Source organism: Notolepis coatsorum (assembly GCF_963971535.1).
Source record: "Notolepis coatsorum genome assembly, chromosome: 14".
NCBI classification, from domain to species: domain Eukaryota; kingdom Metazoa; phylum Chordata; class Actinopteri; order Aulopiformes; family Paralepididae; genus Notolepis; species Notolepis coatsorum.
Genome location: NC_140178.1, coordinates 20,035,881 through 20,051,108, shown reverse-complemented (window position 1 = coordinate 20,051,108; position 15,228 = coordinate 20,035,881). Strand labels below are relative to the sequence as shown.

The 15,228-nt window shown below is 44.4% G+C and overlaps 1 protein-coding gene across 3 annotated transcripts in view; it reads right to left on the bottom strand.

Annotated features, from left to right (window-relative positions):
- The window catches only part of naa60 (N-alpha-acetyltransferase 60, NatF catalytic subunit), a 28,391-nt gene extending 14,990 nt beyond the window's left edge, over positions 1–13,401 (bottom strand). For all 3 annotated transcript variants that reach the window (XR_014620511.1, XM_084329794.1, XM_084329795.1), the window contains exons 1-3: positions 13,205–13,401; positions 6,768–6,883; positions 5,820–5,949 (exon numbers count right to left, since the gene is read on the bottom strand). Coding sequence is in view for 2 of the 3 variants with exons in the window: in XM_084329794.1 (XP_084185920.1) it covers positions 5,820–5,949; positions 6,768–6,877 (240 nt within the window). In the remaining variant the exon portion in view is untranslated. The remainder of the gene's footprint in view (positions 1–5,819; positions 5,950–6,767; positions 6,884–13,204) is intronic.
- Positions 13,402–15,228: the final 1,827 nt, after the last annotated feature.

Sequence of the window (15,228 nt, the reverse complement as noted above, 5' to 3'; positions counted from 1 at the left end):
AATTTAAGATATAGTTTATGCATTCAAAAATGCGAGTGCTCTGTCATTGAATAGAGCGTCGGCACTCAACGGGGTATAGGACTGGCACGGCCGGTACGGAAAGTGTTAATCGTAAAGGTAGCAAAATAACAACGTTTATGTTTTCGTTCGCTGGGAAACTACACTGCTATTTGGCGCTGCTGACTGACGTCACCACAGCGTAGCCTCCTGCCTGTAGTCACAGACCTAGGATCAGATTTCCCTTACATTCCATAAGCTTAACAATTCGTACAATGGGAAAATAACTGACCCTGAATCTGTGGCTAGTATCTGTTTCACCCAACACTAGTGCTCCGGTGATCATAGCCATTTATCTCTAAAGCTAACCACTATTTGTAAAAGCCACAACCATGTTACCATATTTGTATTTATAATTTAAATCGCATAACGTTATTTCGCTGCATATTAAATCACTGTAAATATAAATACTAATGTAAATCATTGTTTCGTTGTACATTGTGTATAGTTTATAACGTTATTGTTTTTTACATGACGTTAGTAGCTAGCTAGCTTGCTAGCCGGCATGATGCGTGTGCAGTGCTTGCCCCACAGGTCTGAGAAGAGGACCTGCACATTTTACTCGTTCCCGAAACTCCTCTACATGCCCCAATTTCAAATGGTTCACGACAGTAGACATTGCTAACGTCTAGTACGTTTAGCTAGGTAATGTTAATGTTAGATAGCTAGCTAGTCTGATATCAGCTTGCCGTAACGTTGTTTGGCAACTGAACAACAGGCTGCCTACTGGTAAATGTAGTTATTTTTTACGACAAATTAAAAACCTTATAACTACCTTTATTTCAACCAAAAATGCTTAAACAATAATGTTAGTGGTAGAAGGGAACTAATTTTGTGCAAAAATGGAAAGCTTGCCAATGTTCATGCGGCAGAATTGTTACAATAGCCGATAATCCATTTTCCCAATGATAAATCCCTATACGGGTGGAACAACCAGTGACGTCAGACTACACCTCCCTATTGTGACCTGCAACAGGGCAGCTTTAAAACCAGAGACAGTGGACAGACTTGTCGTTCTTGCCAGCAACTTAAAGTAATGGCTTTGCTTGTCCAAATGACAATACTGACCAAATTGATTTATTTTTCTCTTGTCCATTTATTTTGTTTGCTTTCTTTAAAATGCAGTTTGAACCCGTCTGTACACAGTAGGCTATGTGTGCTAGCAGAGCTAGTCGCAATTTATGGTGCATGTGTGCAGTGGTTTGTCCACCAAAAAAGCGCCAAAAGATAGAAAAGAAACTAGTAGAGCCAGAACTGTTCAACTCCCCTGAAGCCACAGACACTTTTTTTGGTACTTTCGCTTTCAAACCAGATGCAGTGTGAGGGGCTGTAACACTAAAGATGGCGGCAACGACAAAGAATTGCTGCAAAATAAACATACATTTGTTGTTTAAATAATAATTTAAAGGGGCGGTCAGGTGGCGTAGCGGAGATTGTGCTCGTCACCAATGCAGGAGATGCTGGGTTCGAGCCCAGCTCTCGGCGTTGCCACCAGCTTGGCTGGCCGTTCACACTAATACAATTGGCTGTATTAGGGGATGGGAAAGCTGGCGGGTGGGAATCTGGCGTTGTGGACAGCGACGCCTACAGGTTAGGTCTCGGCGCTTGCTAAGCGGGGCAGGACTTGGTGGAGATAGCGTGCCCTCCCACGCGTCACACTTCACCAATGAGAGTCCTCGCTGCCAAGTGAAAAGACGTCACTGGCTGTCGGCGCACGTCTCGGAGGAAGCGTGCAATCGACTCGGGACGCCATTGTACCGACTCGTAGGAGAACATGCATACAGCAGCCAGGTAGGGGAGGGGGGGGAAATTGGCACAACAACTAATTGGGACGGGGAGAAAATCAGAGAAATCAGAAACAGAAAAAAATATATATAATAATAATCATTTAAAAATATATATATATATTTTTAATACTAATAAAAATATCAATAATTATCGATATCAAACTATATGACATTTTTTTCGTGATATATTGTGATGAAATGTTTGGCCATATCGCCCAGCCCTATATCAACATCATGACTGGAGGTTAGAGGTCAACGTGTTGCATCTCTCAGTACCGTCTAGGAGAATTATAAGTCTCTTATTTATTCCTCTCCTTCTATCTCTTCATGTCTATCCCTCTCTCCTGTCCCTTCACCTCTTCACTCTCAGCCCTCTCTCCTGTCTCTTCACCTCTCCACTCTCATCCCTCTCTCTTCACCTCTCCACTCTCATCCCTCTCCTGTCTCTTCACCTCTCCACTCTCATCCCTCTCTCTTCACCTCTCCACTCTCATCCCTCTCTCCTGTCTCATCTCTCATCCCTCTCTCCATCTCTCATCCCTCTCTCTTCACCTTTCCACTCTCATCCCCCTCTCCTGTCTCTTCACCTCTCCACTCTCATCCCTCTCTCCTGTCTCTTCACCTCTTCACTCTCATCTCTCTCTCCATCTCTCATCCCTCTCTCCTGTCTCTTCACTCTAATCCCTCTCCTGTCTCTTCACCTCTCCTCTCATCCCTCTCTCTTCACCTCTCCACTCTCATCCCTCTCTCTTCACCTCTCCACTCTCATCCCTCTCTCCTGTCTCTCCATCTCTCCACTCTCATCCCTCTCTCCTGTCTCTTCACCTCTTCACTCTCATCCGTCTCTCCTATCTCTTCACCTCTTCACTCTCATCTCTCTCTCCATCTCTCATCCCTCTCTCCTGTCTCTTCACCTCTCCACTCTCATCCCTCTCCTGTCTCTTCACCTCTCCACTCTCATCCCTCTCTCTTCACCTCTCCACTCTCACCCCTCTGTCCTGTCTCTTCATCTCTCCACTCTCATCCCTCTCTCCTGTCTCTTCACATCTTCACTCTCATCCCTCTCTCCTGTCTCTTCATCTCTCCACTCTCATCCCTCTCTCCTGTCTCTTCACTCTCATCCCTCTCTCCTGTCTCTTCACCTCTTCACTCTCATCTCTCTCTCCATCTCTCATCCCTCTCTCCTGTCTCTTCGCCTCTCTACTCTCATCCCTCTCCTGTCTCTTCACCCTCATCCCTCTCTTCACCTCTCTACTCTCATCCCTCTCTTCGCCTCTCCACTCTCACCCCTCTCTCCTGTCTCTTCACATCTCCACTCTCATCCCTCTCTCTCCTGCCACTCCTCCTCTCTCCACCCCCCCTCCCTCTCTCTCTCACGATGAAGCCTACCTCAGTCAAGGTTATCTGGTTCCGTCTAATTAGCAATGGACTAAAAACAGAATTTGGATGTCAGCGTGTTCTATTTTAGACTTTTCTAAGTGTCAGTTGAGTGAGCAGGGATAAACTGCACTGGAAAAACACTCAGACACAGACATCTAAACACACATGCAGACACACACAAGACAACAAGACACACAACGCAAACACGACACAAAACAACAGACACACCCCTTCCTGGACTATTATATTTGCATATATACTCAAAACTGTGAGCATCTGAACATGACACTGTTCATGTCTTTTGCAAAATACGGCACAATTGCACAGCTCTGTTATGTATTCTATTCCACTACATTTCTATTCTACTTTAGTCTTAGTCTCTTACTTGCTTTGTAAGTGTTGATATTGTCTGTTAATGTTGACGCACCAAATTACCAAGACAAATTCCTTGTATGTGCAAGCTTACTTTGCAATAAAGACGTTTCTGATTCCGATTCTGACAAACACAACTGTCGTAAAGTAACCCTAATTGTAATCACAACCCCTAAATCAAAAACAGACTTTTCAAAGTGAGGGCTGATAACATTTTCAAAGTTTTTATCCTTATGTGGGCATTTCCTCACAGGGGGTTTGCACTCTGTCTCTGGGCAGCAAACTGACTCGGCAATGGTGATCGTGTGGAGCGAACGATTGGAGATTATTATGAAGAGGAAAACAAGGTGACGATCCATCCATAAAGTGCGTTTTCACCAGACTACGTTGGACTCAGCATTTATGGTAAATCATAAAAATAGTAAAGTCGAACCGGCCAAGGATGTAACGTTATCTGTTCACCGCAGTAGTCGCAAGAGCACTCCAGAGCCAGAATATTTCACTGAAATGTTCAGCGATAACGACACAGACAGCGAGATTACCGAGTCAGACCCAGATGAGCCGGAATGGATGTCAAGTCGAGAAGCAGGTAAGAATACCCATCATGGTTTTGTGAATAGAACAATCTATGTATCAACATGAGGCATTGGTCCTTTGACCTGGAAATGTATTAGTGTCGAGCAACTAGAGCTGCCGCGGTATCGGTATTACCGCGGTATCGCTGTTACATCATGCCCACCGCAGCGTTGGGCTGAATACCGGCATCACCGCTGTTTTTTATTATATTATTATTATTATTATTACGCTCTCGTTGGTCTTGCGGCTCTGCAGATATACCCTACATCTCTGTCGAGATTCCAAGCGACCCTATTGGGTACCAGAAAAGTCACATGAAACACTGCAGACCACTGATTGGTCAGAAGAGATACGCGTCACATGCTGAAGCATCTTGCAGTGCTTTTACTTCCTGAATCTCAGCCATGAGCCATTGATCAGAGCTCAGTCACAACACGGCTAATAGTACGTTAGCTCCCACCGGAGACCGGAGTGGATTACCGACGCCGTCGCTCCTCAGGGAACGAGGCATAATGATTTTACTGCAACGAAATGTTATAATAAAAGCCCTTCGTTCTATACACTTGTCTGATTGAAAACGTTATTAACAGACCGCAGAATGGGTACAACTCGGCACGCTCTGAGCAAAGAAAGGAACTTAGATATTAATTGAGTAACGCTTGCCTTGCTATGGTCCGGTAAATACGAACGTGTAACTATACTAACGTTAATGCCACAAATTGAATGCCTTTGTAATCATAAGTAGTAACGTTATAATAATAAGAAGAAGAAAGGGTCGGGGGGGTAACCGGCGGGCGCGCCGCTACCACCCCTGCTCGCGACACCGAGTGAACTGCGCATCCGTGTTTCACTTTCAATAACCAATGCGTGCTTGCCGAATCCCAAACAATATTCATGCTGCAAAGTCATCCTCTAAAGATAGACATTTAGACTAGAGGCAGGCTATATGCTATAAAGAGTAGACTACTACTAAAAAAAAAAAATGCATTCAAACTTTTTTTTTAAATTTTGTGTGCGTGCGGTAAAAACCGCGGCGGTAGGAAATATTTTGCAAATTTGTGCGGTAAGGAAATAATCAATACCGCGGCAGCTCTACGAGCAACAACACGAACTGCGCATGCTTCACAAAATATGTGATATCTCTCTTCCTAGAAAATTAGCAGGGATTTTTGGGAAATGGCTCTTTAGCCTGGGATTGCGCAGGAACAGATATATGTAGAAATAAACAGTTTGTTCCCTGTTGGAGTATAAATATTGCCTTTCAAATGAGCCATAGTATGTCTCCATAGCTATAATATACACCTGGTTCGATTCCCACTCCTCCCGGGCCGCGTGTGGAAGTGTCCTTGAGCAAAAACCCATAACCCCCTAACTGTCCGATGAGCAGCACCTTGCATGGTCGCCTCCGCTGTCAGTGTGTGAATGTGTGAGCGATCAGGTGAATGTGAGGCATAAATTGTAAAGCGCTTTGGATAAAAGTGCTATGTAAATGCAGTCCATTTACATGCTCTGCACATAAAATAAACAGAAAGGGTATCGTTTGGTATCTGTATCGAATCCCAGGTATAGGTATTCAAATGATACCCAGCCCTACTGGCTACATGTTAACAGAGTTTCTATGTATCTTTCTCAGCCTGAATGACGTACCTCTTTGTGTACTTTGGTCCGGCCTTTGATCTCGGCTACAATCATTCCCACGATGCCTCCTTTGAAGGTGGCGGCCAGGGAGAAGAACTTCTTGTTGGAGGTGATGTCCAGATACCATGACTCTGGGTACCTGCGAGAGAGACGGGTCAGAGAAGTGTGTGTGTGTGTGTTTAACTATGCTTGTGAGAACCAACTCTTGACAAATCTATAATGCAAGGACATTTTAGGTTGTGTGGACATTTTAGGTTGTGTGGCCACTCCTCACACCAAAAAAACGTATTATCGGGTTAGGTTAAGGTTAAGGTTAGAATTTGAGTTAGGTTCAAGGTAAGGGGCTAGTGAATGAGTAAGTCAACACAATGTCCTCATAAGTATAGTAAAACAAGTCTGTGTGTGTGTACTGTATATACAGCTACATAAACCATCCAGCTAGCTTTAATGTGAGGACATTTTAGGTTGTGTGGCCAGTCATCACACCAAAAAAAACATATTATCGGGTTAGGTTAAGGTTAAAGTTAGAATTAGAGTTAGGTTCAAGGTAAGGGGCTAGGGAATGAGTAAGTCAACACAATGTCCTCATAAGTATAAGTAAAACAAGTCTCTGTGTGTGTGTGTGTGGTGTGTGGTGTGTGGTGTGTGGTGTGTGCTGTATATACGGCTACATAAATCATCCAGCTAGCTGGAAGTAAAACTCACTATGAAGTATGAACTCAAATTTAGAATAATTTACTTCACTTTCACATTATCATGAAATCGAATGCAAAATTGCTGTGTCGAGTGAGAGGGTGGTTAACGCCACTCACTCTCACCGAAGGCAGTAGAGGGGCAGTGATGAAATTACCTTCATAAATCACAAAAACAATGTTTTAAACATTTTCTCCATTTCCATTTTTTAGTGACGGTAAAAGCGGAACACTCAAACGGCACAAGTGAAAGACGGATTCTTACTCGATGGGGAACCAGTCGCCACAGAGCAGCTTGACGTTCTCTATGTCATCGTGGCAGAGGAGCCGGAGCTGGACTTCACTGAGGGCAGTGGAAGGCACCACGTCTGTCATTCACCCCTACAGAGAGAACACAGGAAGGGAGGGGGGGGGGGGGGGGGGGTCAGGGAGCTGGACTTCATGTTTGAGGTGGCCCGTCATCCACAGGGGAACATGTGGCTTGCATCCCTGCTCTGGCTTTCTCTATCTTTATCTCCTCCCCCCCCCCCCCCCCTCTCGCCCCTCCTCTCGCCCCTGCCCTCTCTCTCTCTCTCTCTCTCTCTCTCCCTATCTCTCTCTCTCCTCCTCTCTCTCTTCATCTCTTTCCCCTATCTCTCTCTCTCCCCTCATCTTTCTCTCCTCCTCTCTCTCTCCTCCTCTCTCTCTTCATCTCTTTCTTTCCCCCATCTCTCTCTCTCCCCTCATCTTTCTCTCCCCTCCTCTCTCTCTCCCCTCCTCTCTCTCTCTGATGTCACGTCTCCTCTGCGCCGCGGTGGGAGAGACGCTACGTCGGTCATTCGCATCTACAGGAGGAACCAACTGAAATCGTTTGGAGTAGCTAAACGTCTCGACATCGAGAGGGCCGTGTCAGTCGTTATGCCTGGAGAGAACCAATAGGAGATCAGATAGAGGCATCGGGGCAGTAATAACGGACCGATGAAAAGGCTTCATTGTGAGCGCAGTGTGGGTCAACGTGTTGCTCATTCCAGCTCACAGGGAACCAATAGGAGAAGGGATGCAACAATAAATGGTAAAGTTTTACCCAAAGTGCTTTACAAATTGTTCCTCACATTCACCCATTCACTCACACACTCACACACCGATGGCGAAAGAGACCCTGCAAGGTACTAACCTGCTCATCGGGAGCAATTAGGGGTTAAGTGTCTTGCTCAAGGACACTTCGACACGCTACGCGGGAGGAGCGGGAATCGAACCGGGAACCTTCCGATTACCAGACGACTGCTCTACCTCCTGTAGTGGTTAACACTGTCGCCTCACAACAAGAAGGTCCTGGGTTCGATTCCCACTTGGGGACCAGGCTTCCGGGTTGCCAGGTACCCAGGTGGGGTATCTCCTGGGCCTTTTTGTGTGGAGTTTGCATGTTCTCCCTGTGCTCGCAAGGGTTTCCCCTCCAGAAAAAGAGATAAACCCAATGGAAAAACATGTTGCGTCCCTGACAAAGACGGACAGGAGCATGGATGTCTGCTCCTGGTTGCCCTTGGGGGGTAAAGACGACGGGATGGGTCAAGCGCAGAGGAAATTTCATCGTGAACCAAAAGAAAAAGAAATGCATGTGTGTGTGTTCCTGTGTGTCACCCATCTAGCTTATGTGTGTTCGCTGAATTACAAAGTAGCAATGTGTGCTACAAATAAAGACTCTCTAAAAAATACTTCTTCTCTCTATTAGTATCTGGTGAATTCTCCGATACCGAATTCTCTGATACCCTGTTCTAGCATGGAATGCTAGATATCCTATAACAGTATCGGTGCACTCCTAAAAAGGAACTTTGATAGCCTAATGCCTATCTATAACAGCAACGGCGAGCACTATGGTGGGCACCGTATAGGGATGGGTACCGTACACATTTGAACCGATACGGTACCGGTACCTGTGAATGGATACCGGTACCCAACGGTACAATTTTTCAGTACTTTAGTCTCTAAAAATGTAATCTACCTACCTCAGTCGTGAAAAGAAAATCCAAACTTCAAATAACAACACTTTCGACCGTTTTTGGCTTGCCATTGCCCCGACTGCTTTGTTGTTGAATCAGTCAAATCCTAGGTAAGCGTATTGTAGAGGAGCCAAAGCTATATATTTAGGTTATTGTATTATATGAATGTTTATATGTTTATTTTTATAACCTTACATTGAAACGGCATTAGGAATATTGATTGGATTTAGTCATATTGGATAAAGTCATTGAACCATATTATTTGTCATAATAGAACATTCTAGAACATTCGTGATGTCACAGTATGATGTCATAATGGAACATTCTAGAGCATTCGTGTATCTATATACTGAGGCGGTTAGCAGGGTAGGACAGGGCAGCCAAGAAAGGGTGCAGGGGGTTGGAGAAGGGCATTTGGCAGAGAGGGTAGAGCAGGAGGATAGAGAGAGGGTAAGGGAGGAGAAATTAGGTATTATGGCCTTCGTGGCAGGGGTAGTTACTGGTCTGGCAGAGGCTAAGGGTAAAACAGAGAGGGTGAAGATGATTGTTAGGATAGCGGTTCAACATTTGGGAATGGAAGGTCTGAAATGGGAGGAGGTGGTTAGGGAATTGGGTGTGGGGGCTGAGAGGGACCAAGCAGCCCAGAATAAGATTGCAGGGGGCAAGGAGGGTCCCGCGGAGGGGGGCTCAGACAGGAAGTAGCAGCATTAGCTGCACTCCAATGGACAATGTAGGGGATGACGGGATCCAGTAGACTGCGGGAAAAGAAGAAGAAGAAGAAGAGCCCATCAAAAGAATTGCGGAGGGCAGTAATACGCCACGATCTACAGTGTCTACACTGCCGGAAAATCAAATAAGAAGAAGAAGAAGAAGAAGAGCTCATTGAAGCCTGCATTTCTCAACCAAGGTGCCTTGCCTACCGGTTTGCTGTGGAAAGAGCCGGCAAGTTGATTTACGGCTTTCAGGTGAGGAGGAATTTTCATGTGTCGAGTCGGCTGTGATTTGGGAGACTGGGAAAATACAGTTTTCTTACCTTGTAGTAGTGACTAGTGACGTGAATATTTAGGAAAATAGCTTTAGGATCACTTCTGTAAAGAAAGACTTCGCTGTGGAAGAGAAATAAACCATTTGGATATCTTTGTTTTACACTGGAGCGGCTGTGGACCTTATTTTTCTTTATCAACGAACATACTACTCATGAGTAAGCAACTTTAACCAGTAGAGTGGAACGTCGGCCCTGATACGTATATTGTGCGTGTGAATGTTGACATGAAGAAAAAAAGGTTAAACTTTTTTTTAAGTGCAAAACAAAATTTTTTATTTTTTTTTTTATTATAATGGTATCTCACGTGAATCGATACTCTGTAGTACTGACGTGTTTCGGTATTAAAGTACCGAATTCGGTACCCATCCCTGGGAGCGTATTAGTCATTCGCCCCTGCAGCAACCACTGGAAGATCAGACACGCCTATTGACGGACAGCTGTAGCCGCAAATGGGTACTAATCTTTGGTAGGTGCAATGGGCAGTAACACAAGAGGATGTTCTGTGAGGGAGATGACATAAATTCTGTTATGTCTTAGTAATAGAGGTATGTTTTCAATAGCTTGGAATGTCTGAGGACTTTGTGTAGACTCACCCACATACCAATTATGTTCAATAAGAATGTAATTGAATTGGAATGAGGACCATGTAGACTTACATTTACATTTAGTCATTTAGCTGACGCTTTTATCCAAAGCGACTTACAAGTTCTGTACGACAAGTCATCAGGATGGGTACAACTCTATCAGCTGAGTAACAATGTTCATCAAAGTGTTGCGTGCTACAGTGTAGGTTAGTTTATTAGGACAAGTGTATGACAGTAAGGTTAGTTAGGGTTCGATTTTTTTTTATTTCAGGTAATGGTTGAAGAAGTGCGTCTTTAGTCGACGGCGAAAGATTGGACGGGTTTCGGCTGTCCTAACTGGGGTGGGTAGTTCATTCCACCATCGTGGGGCAAGGACTGAGAATAGGCGACTTCTCTTTGATGACCCTCCCGGAGCTCGGATAGGAGTAGGTCTGAGGCGGCCAGAAGATGCAGAGCGTAGGGGTCTTGAGGGTGTGTAGTTAGAGACCATTCACCGGAGGTAGGCGGGAGCGGTTCCCTTTGCCGCACGGTATGCCAGGTCGAGGGCCTTGAAGCGGATCCGTGCAGCAACGGGGAGCCAGTGCAGGTCCCTAAGAAGTGGGGTGACATGGGCCGACTTCGGTAGGTTTGAGATCAGGCGGGCCGCTGCGTTCTGAATGAGTTGAAGAGGCTTAGTGGCAGTGGCCGGGAGGGCAGCAAGCGGTGCGTTGCAGTAGTCGAGGCGGGAGAGACTGTTAACCACATACAAATTACCTTCAATAAGAACATACTTTAATCTAAAGCGCCGATTACAAATCCAGAAATCTCAGCACCTGGCAAAGCTATATATTTGGCAATTGGTATATAGAACAACAACTCTTCCCAACGCTGCTGATATATAGTGGTAATTCTATTTCCACGATACTGTGAAAATAGTACTGATTTCACCATTAAGAATTAATAGCAGATACTATTGAGACTTTCAACTACAATTAAACTTTGAAAATGTAACTACAACCGCAATTTAACATAATCCATTAAAATGCTCTGCATTATGGGGAATGTGTTTGCCCTCCTTCCCTCTGGGAGGTGCTACGTGAATCTCAGTTCCAGGACCAGCAGGCTCAGGAACAGCTCCTTCCACTCAGCTGGCATCTCGCTGAACTCTGCACCATGGTGGCAGTCAGTCTCTCGCGCGCCGCGCCGCGCTTCCCCCGCCACCACTCTACCCACACCAGAATAGGGTTGTTGCGGTGATGTGGAATTTCACATGATTAATAAACTTGTGACAAACACCGGCAGTATCCATTTGTCAGACAGACAGAGTTGACGTTAGGTTCCAATTTCAAAATGAACCACCAGACAGATATCTTCGGTCAATTTTATATCCATTCATCGACGGATCGATGTAGCTGCAGCCTTGTTTAGTGCATCAGGCTAACATACTGTTGCTGGTCTGGACTGGTCCTCTGAGCTCCTCTCCAGTCGAACGTTTGCTGCTGCTGGGTTTAAATCAGAAGGATGACCACATCCTCTGCCATCGTTGTGTAACCTGTCCCGTCGTCTCTAGAGCCTCCTTTCTCGCCTTCAGGTGAAGTTAAAAGTGAAAGCTACTCTGTCCACGTAGACCGGTAAAGACAATTTCATTCACACTTTATAATGTTGTCTGACTAAGTATTGATAGCACGCTTAGTATTTACAAATAAAAAAATTTTATTTGATGAATGTGGGCACTGATGTGCGAAAATGAACTAAGTGGGTTTTATTTTAAGTTTTTTAAACAGCATACACCGGTGGTGGGGGCAGTGGATGCCTGAACACCAACTAAAACCGGTAACACAGACTAACTAACACAGCAAGCATAACCTACTCCAGACTCTGAACTGCCTATATGCAATCCATACCATAAATTCCAAACTGTTTTGCCTATACTCAACCCATGCCGTATTAACTCTGACTTCTGCTGTCTACTGTATACTCAACCCATGCCGTATTAACTCTGACTTCGGCCGTATTAACTCTGACTTCGGCTGTCTATACTCAACCCATGTCGTATACTCTGACTTCTGCTGTCTATACTCAACCCATGTTGTATTAACTCTGACTTCTGCTGTCTATACTCAATCCATGTCGTATTAACTCTTGACTTCTGCTGTCAATACTCCCATACTTATCTACTGCATACAACTGTCTTACACTGTACTCATAACTACCTTCATTATACCACTATATACAATCTATAGTCTATTCATATAACACTGTATAATAACAATGTATAAAAACACTGTGCATACGGACCGTATATAAATGTATCTATATATGCATACCTACTGATTTTAGTTCAATCACTGGCTAAACTGGTGTATTACCATAGTGTGTATTCATACTCGAGTCGTACCACTGTATATAATAACACTGTAGATACATTAGCTTAGCATATTTACTCAATAACTGTCATATATTCTCCATACCATTCACATGTTATACTGTGTATATTGCAATATATATATTACTGCTTCTTAGCACTCTGGGTTAGATGCCAACTTAATTCCGTTGTACTCTGTACTTGTGCCAATGCCAATAGACTGAATCATATCTAATCTATCTGACAGATGTTAATGCATGATGGGGAGAGCTAAGTACAGTAATAAATAATACATATGTGGTTTTCTTTCTGGCGACCTGTTGTTCATGTTGTTTTTGTTGACAACACTGACTGGCTTGCTTAGCTGAGCTAATTAAGTTTGATTGATTGATTGATTAATTGAAAACGTTATTAACAGATTGCAGAATGGGTACAGTACAGTACAGCTCAATACACACAATTGTTAAGGGGTTGCAGACCAGAGAAAGACTTTCGTCTTGTTTACATCAGGGTCCCCCATTTTCAATTCATCATAACATCATAAAGATAAGTAATGGGAAACACTTCCTGAAAAGAGTATGTTGAATAAGAGGGAATACGAGGTATACTCTACGTTAGGGGTATGAATGTATCTGTGTCTGTGTTCAGTTGCTAGCTACCTAGTTGACCAGCATGCATGCTTGCTAGCCTATAGCTCACTCTAGCTCTAGGCTACCTGTGGCTAGCTACTCATCTGTTGCTAAGCTAACGTACCTTGATTCAGCACTCGGACCAGAGCCCAGAGGAACGTCGATGAATAGATACTCCTTGGGTATCGTTTGCGACGCTCACTACTCCGGACACACCATTGTAAAACACAAGATAATTTTCATTACAGTGTTAAAGCAGGATACCTAAACTAACATAACGTTAGGCTCTACTTTGCTATTATTTGACAGCTGGCTGTCTTCTTCCTGTTTGTGGCGATTCCGGAAGTACGTCATCCTGGGACGTCTTCTTCCTCCTCCACTTTCGGCAGGCTAGACGCTAGACGCTAGACGTGTTGCTGCCTCTCAGTGTTAAGACTCGAGTACTGCGCAATGTTCTTGCTTTGGCCTCACACCCTGAGGTGCAGGCAAGTAGATGAGATTAATTAACGTAATCACTTCATATTGATGTTCCACAGGTCCATGTAGGTTTTTAATTCATACGAATTAACACTTTTCTCCCTTTTCTACTTGAAACACTCCATACTCTATCCCCCCCCCCTCACAGTGAGCTGTGGTGTTCCACAAGGAAGCATACTAGGACCGCTACTCTTCCTAATTTATGCAAATGACATGTCGTCAGCCTGTGACTGCAACTTGTTCCTGTTTGCGGACGACTCAGCCCTGCTGGTCTCTGACAAGAACAAATTGCAGGTTGAAAAAACCCTCAGCACGGAACTAGGCAAAATCTGCATATGGCTCGCTGATAACAAACTATCATTACACATGGGCAAAACAGAGTCCATTCTCTTCGGTTCAAATAACAAACTCAGCAAGACCGACGGCTTCTCAGTTACAGTGGGTGACAATATTGTCACAAGGAAAGACGAAATTACCTACCTGGGTTCCATCCTAGAGGCAAATCTTTCCTGTGACAAAATGGCATCCAATGTAATAAAAAAAGTCAACCAACGAACTAGATTCTTGTACCGGATCTCCTCTCTGGTAAACAAGAATACCCTGAGGACTCTGGCAGGAGCACTCATTCAAGGGTACTATGACTATGCGTGCACCTCATGGTACCAAAGCACCTCAAAGGCGCTTAAAACAAAATTACAAACATCACAAAACAAACTGGTCAGACTACTACTTGACCTGAACCCCAGAACCCACCTCACCCCTGCCCACTTTGCCAACCTAGGATGGCTTAGAGTAGACGACAGAGTACAGCAACTTGCAATGGGCCTGGTCTACAAGATACACTATACGACCGGGGTGCCCATGTACATGTCAAAATACTTCCCAAAGGTCAGTGAATACCACAACCACTACACCAGAGGAAGCTCAACAAATCATGTTAAACCCAGATTCGGCTCAAACAAGGGACTAAACACGTTTCGCAATTATGCCACAACAATGTGGAACGCCCTACCCAAAGCTGTAAAGGAATGTGAATCCCTGCCCACATTCAAAACCGCCCTTAAAGAGCACCTACGGGAGGCTGCAATTCGAAACTGGCCACCGTAAATGCCCAAAACCCCCACCACCTCCTAATAGACAGTCTCCTCCCCACCGCATGTATATATTCCCTCCCCGCCGTATGTATATTCCCCTCCCACCCACCCACCCCCTCCTAATGTACAGTCCCCTCCCCATCATATGTATATACTCTGTCAGGATCTAGGGGTAACAGTACTGTATATTTGAATACCGCCTATGTCACAAATGTATCAGTACTAAATACCTATATGTCCCTATGCCATAAATGTCATGTATGTTATGTATGTCATAAATGTCTATATGAATTGAAAATGGGGGACCCTGATGGAAACAAGACAAACGTCTTTCTCAGGTCTGCATCCCCTTAACAATTGTATGTATTGAGCCGTACTGTATTGTACCCATTCTGCAATCTGTTAAATAAAGTTTTCATTCATTCATTCAAGAACTTGTAAGTCGCTTTGTATAAAAGTGTCAGCTAAATGACTCAATGTAAATGTAAATGATAAGAACATGTTGTGTGATATCTTCTTTCCACTGCTTTCACATAGTCCATCCTCATGTTTTCCAATACACAGACCCAGCCAAAGC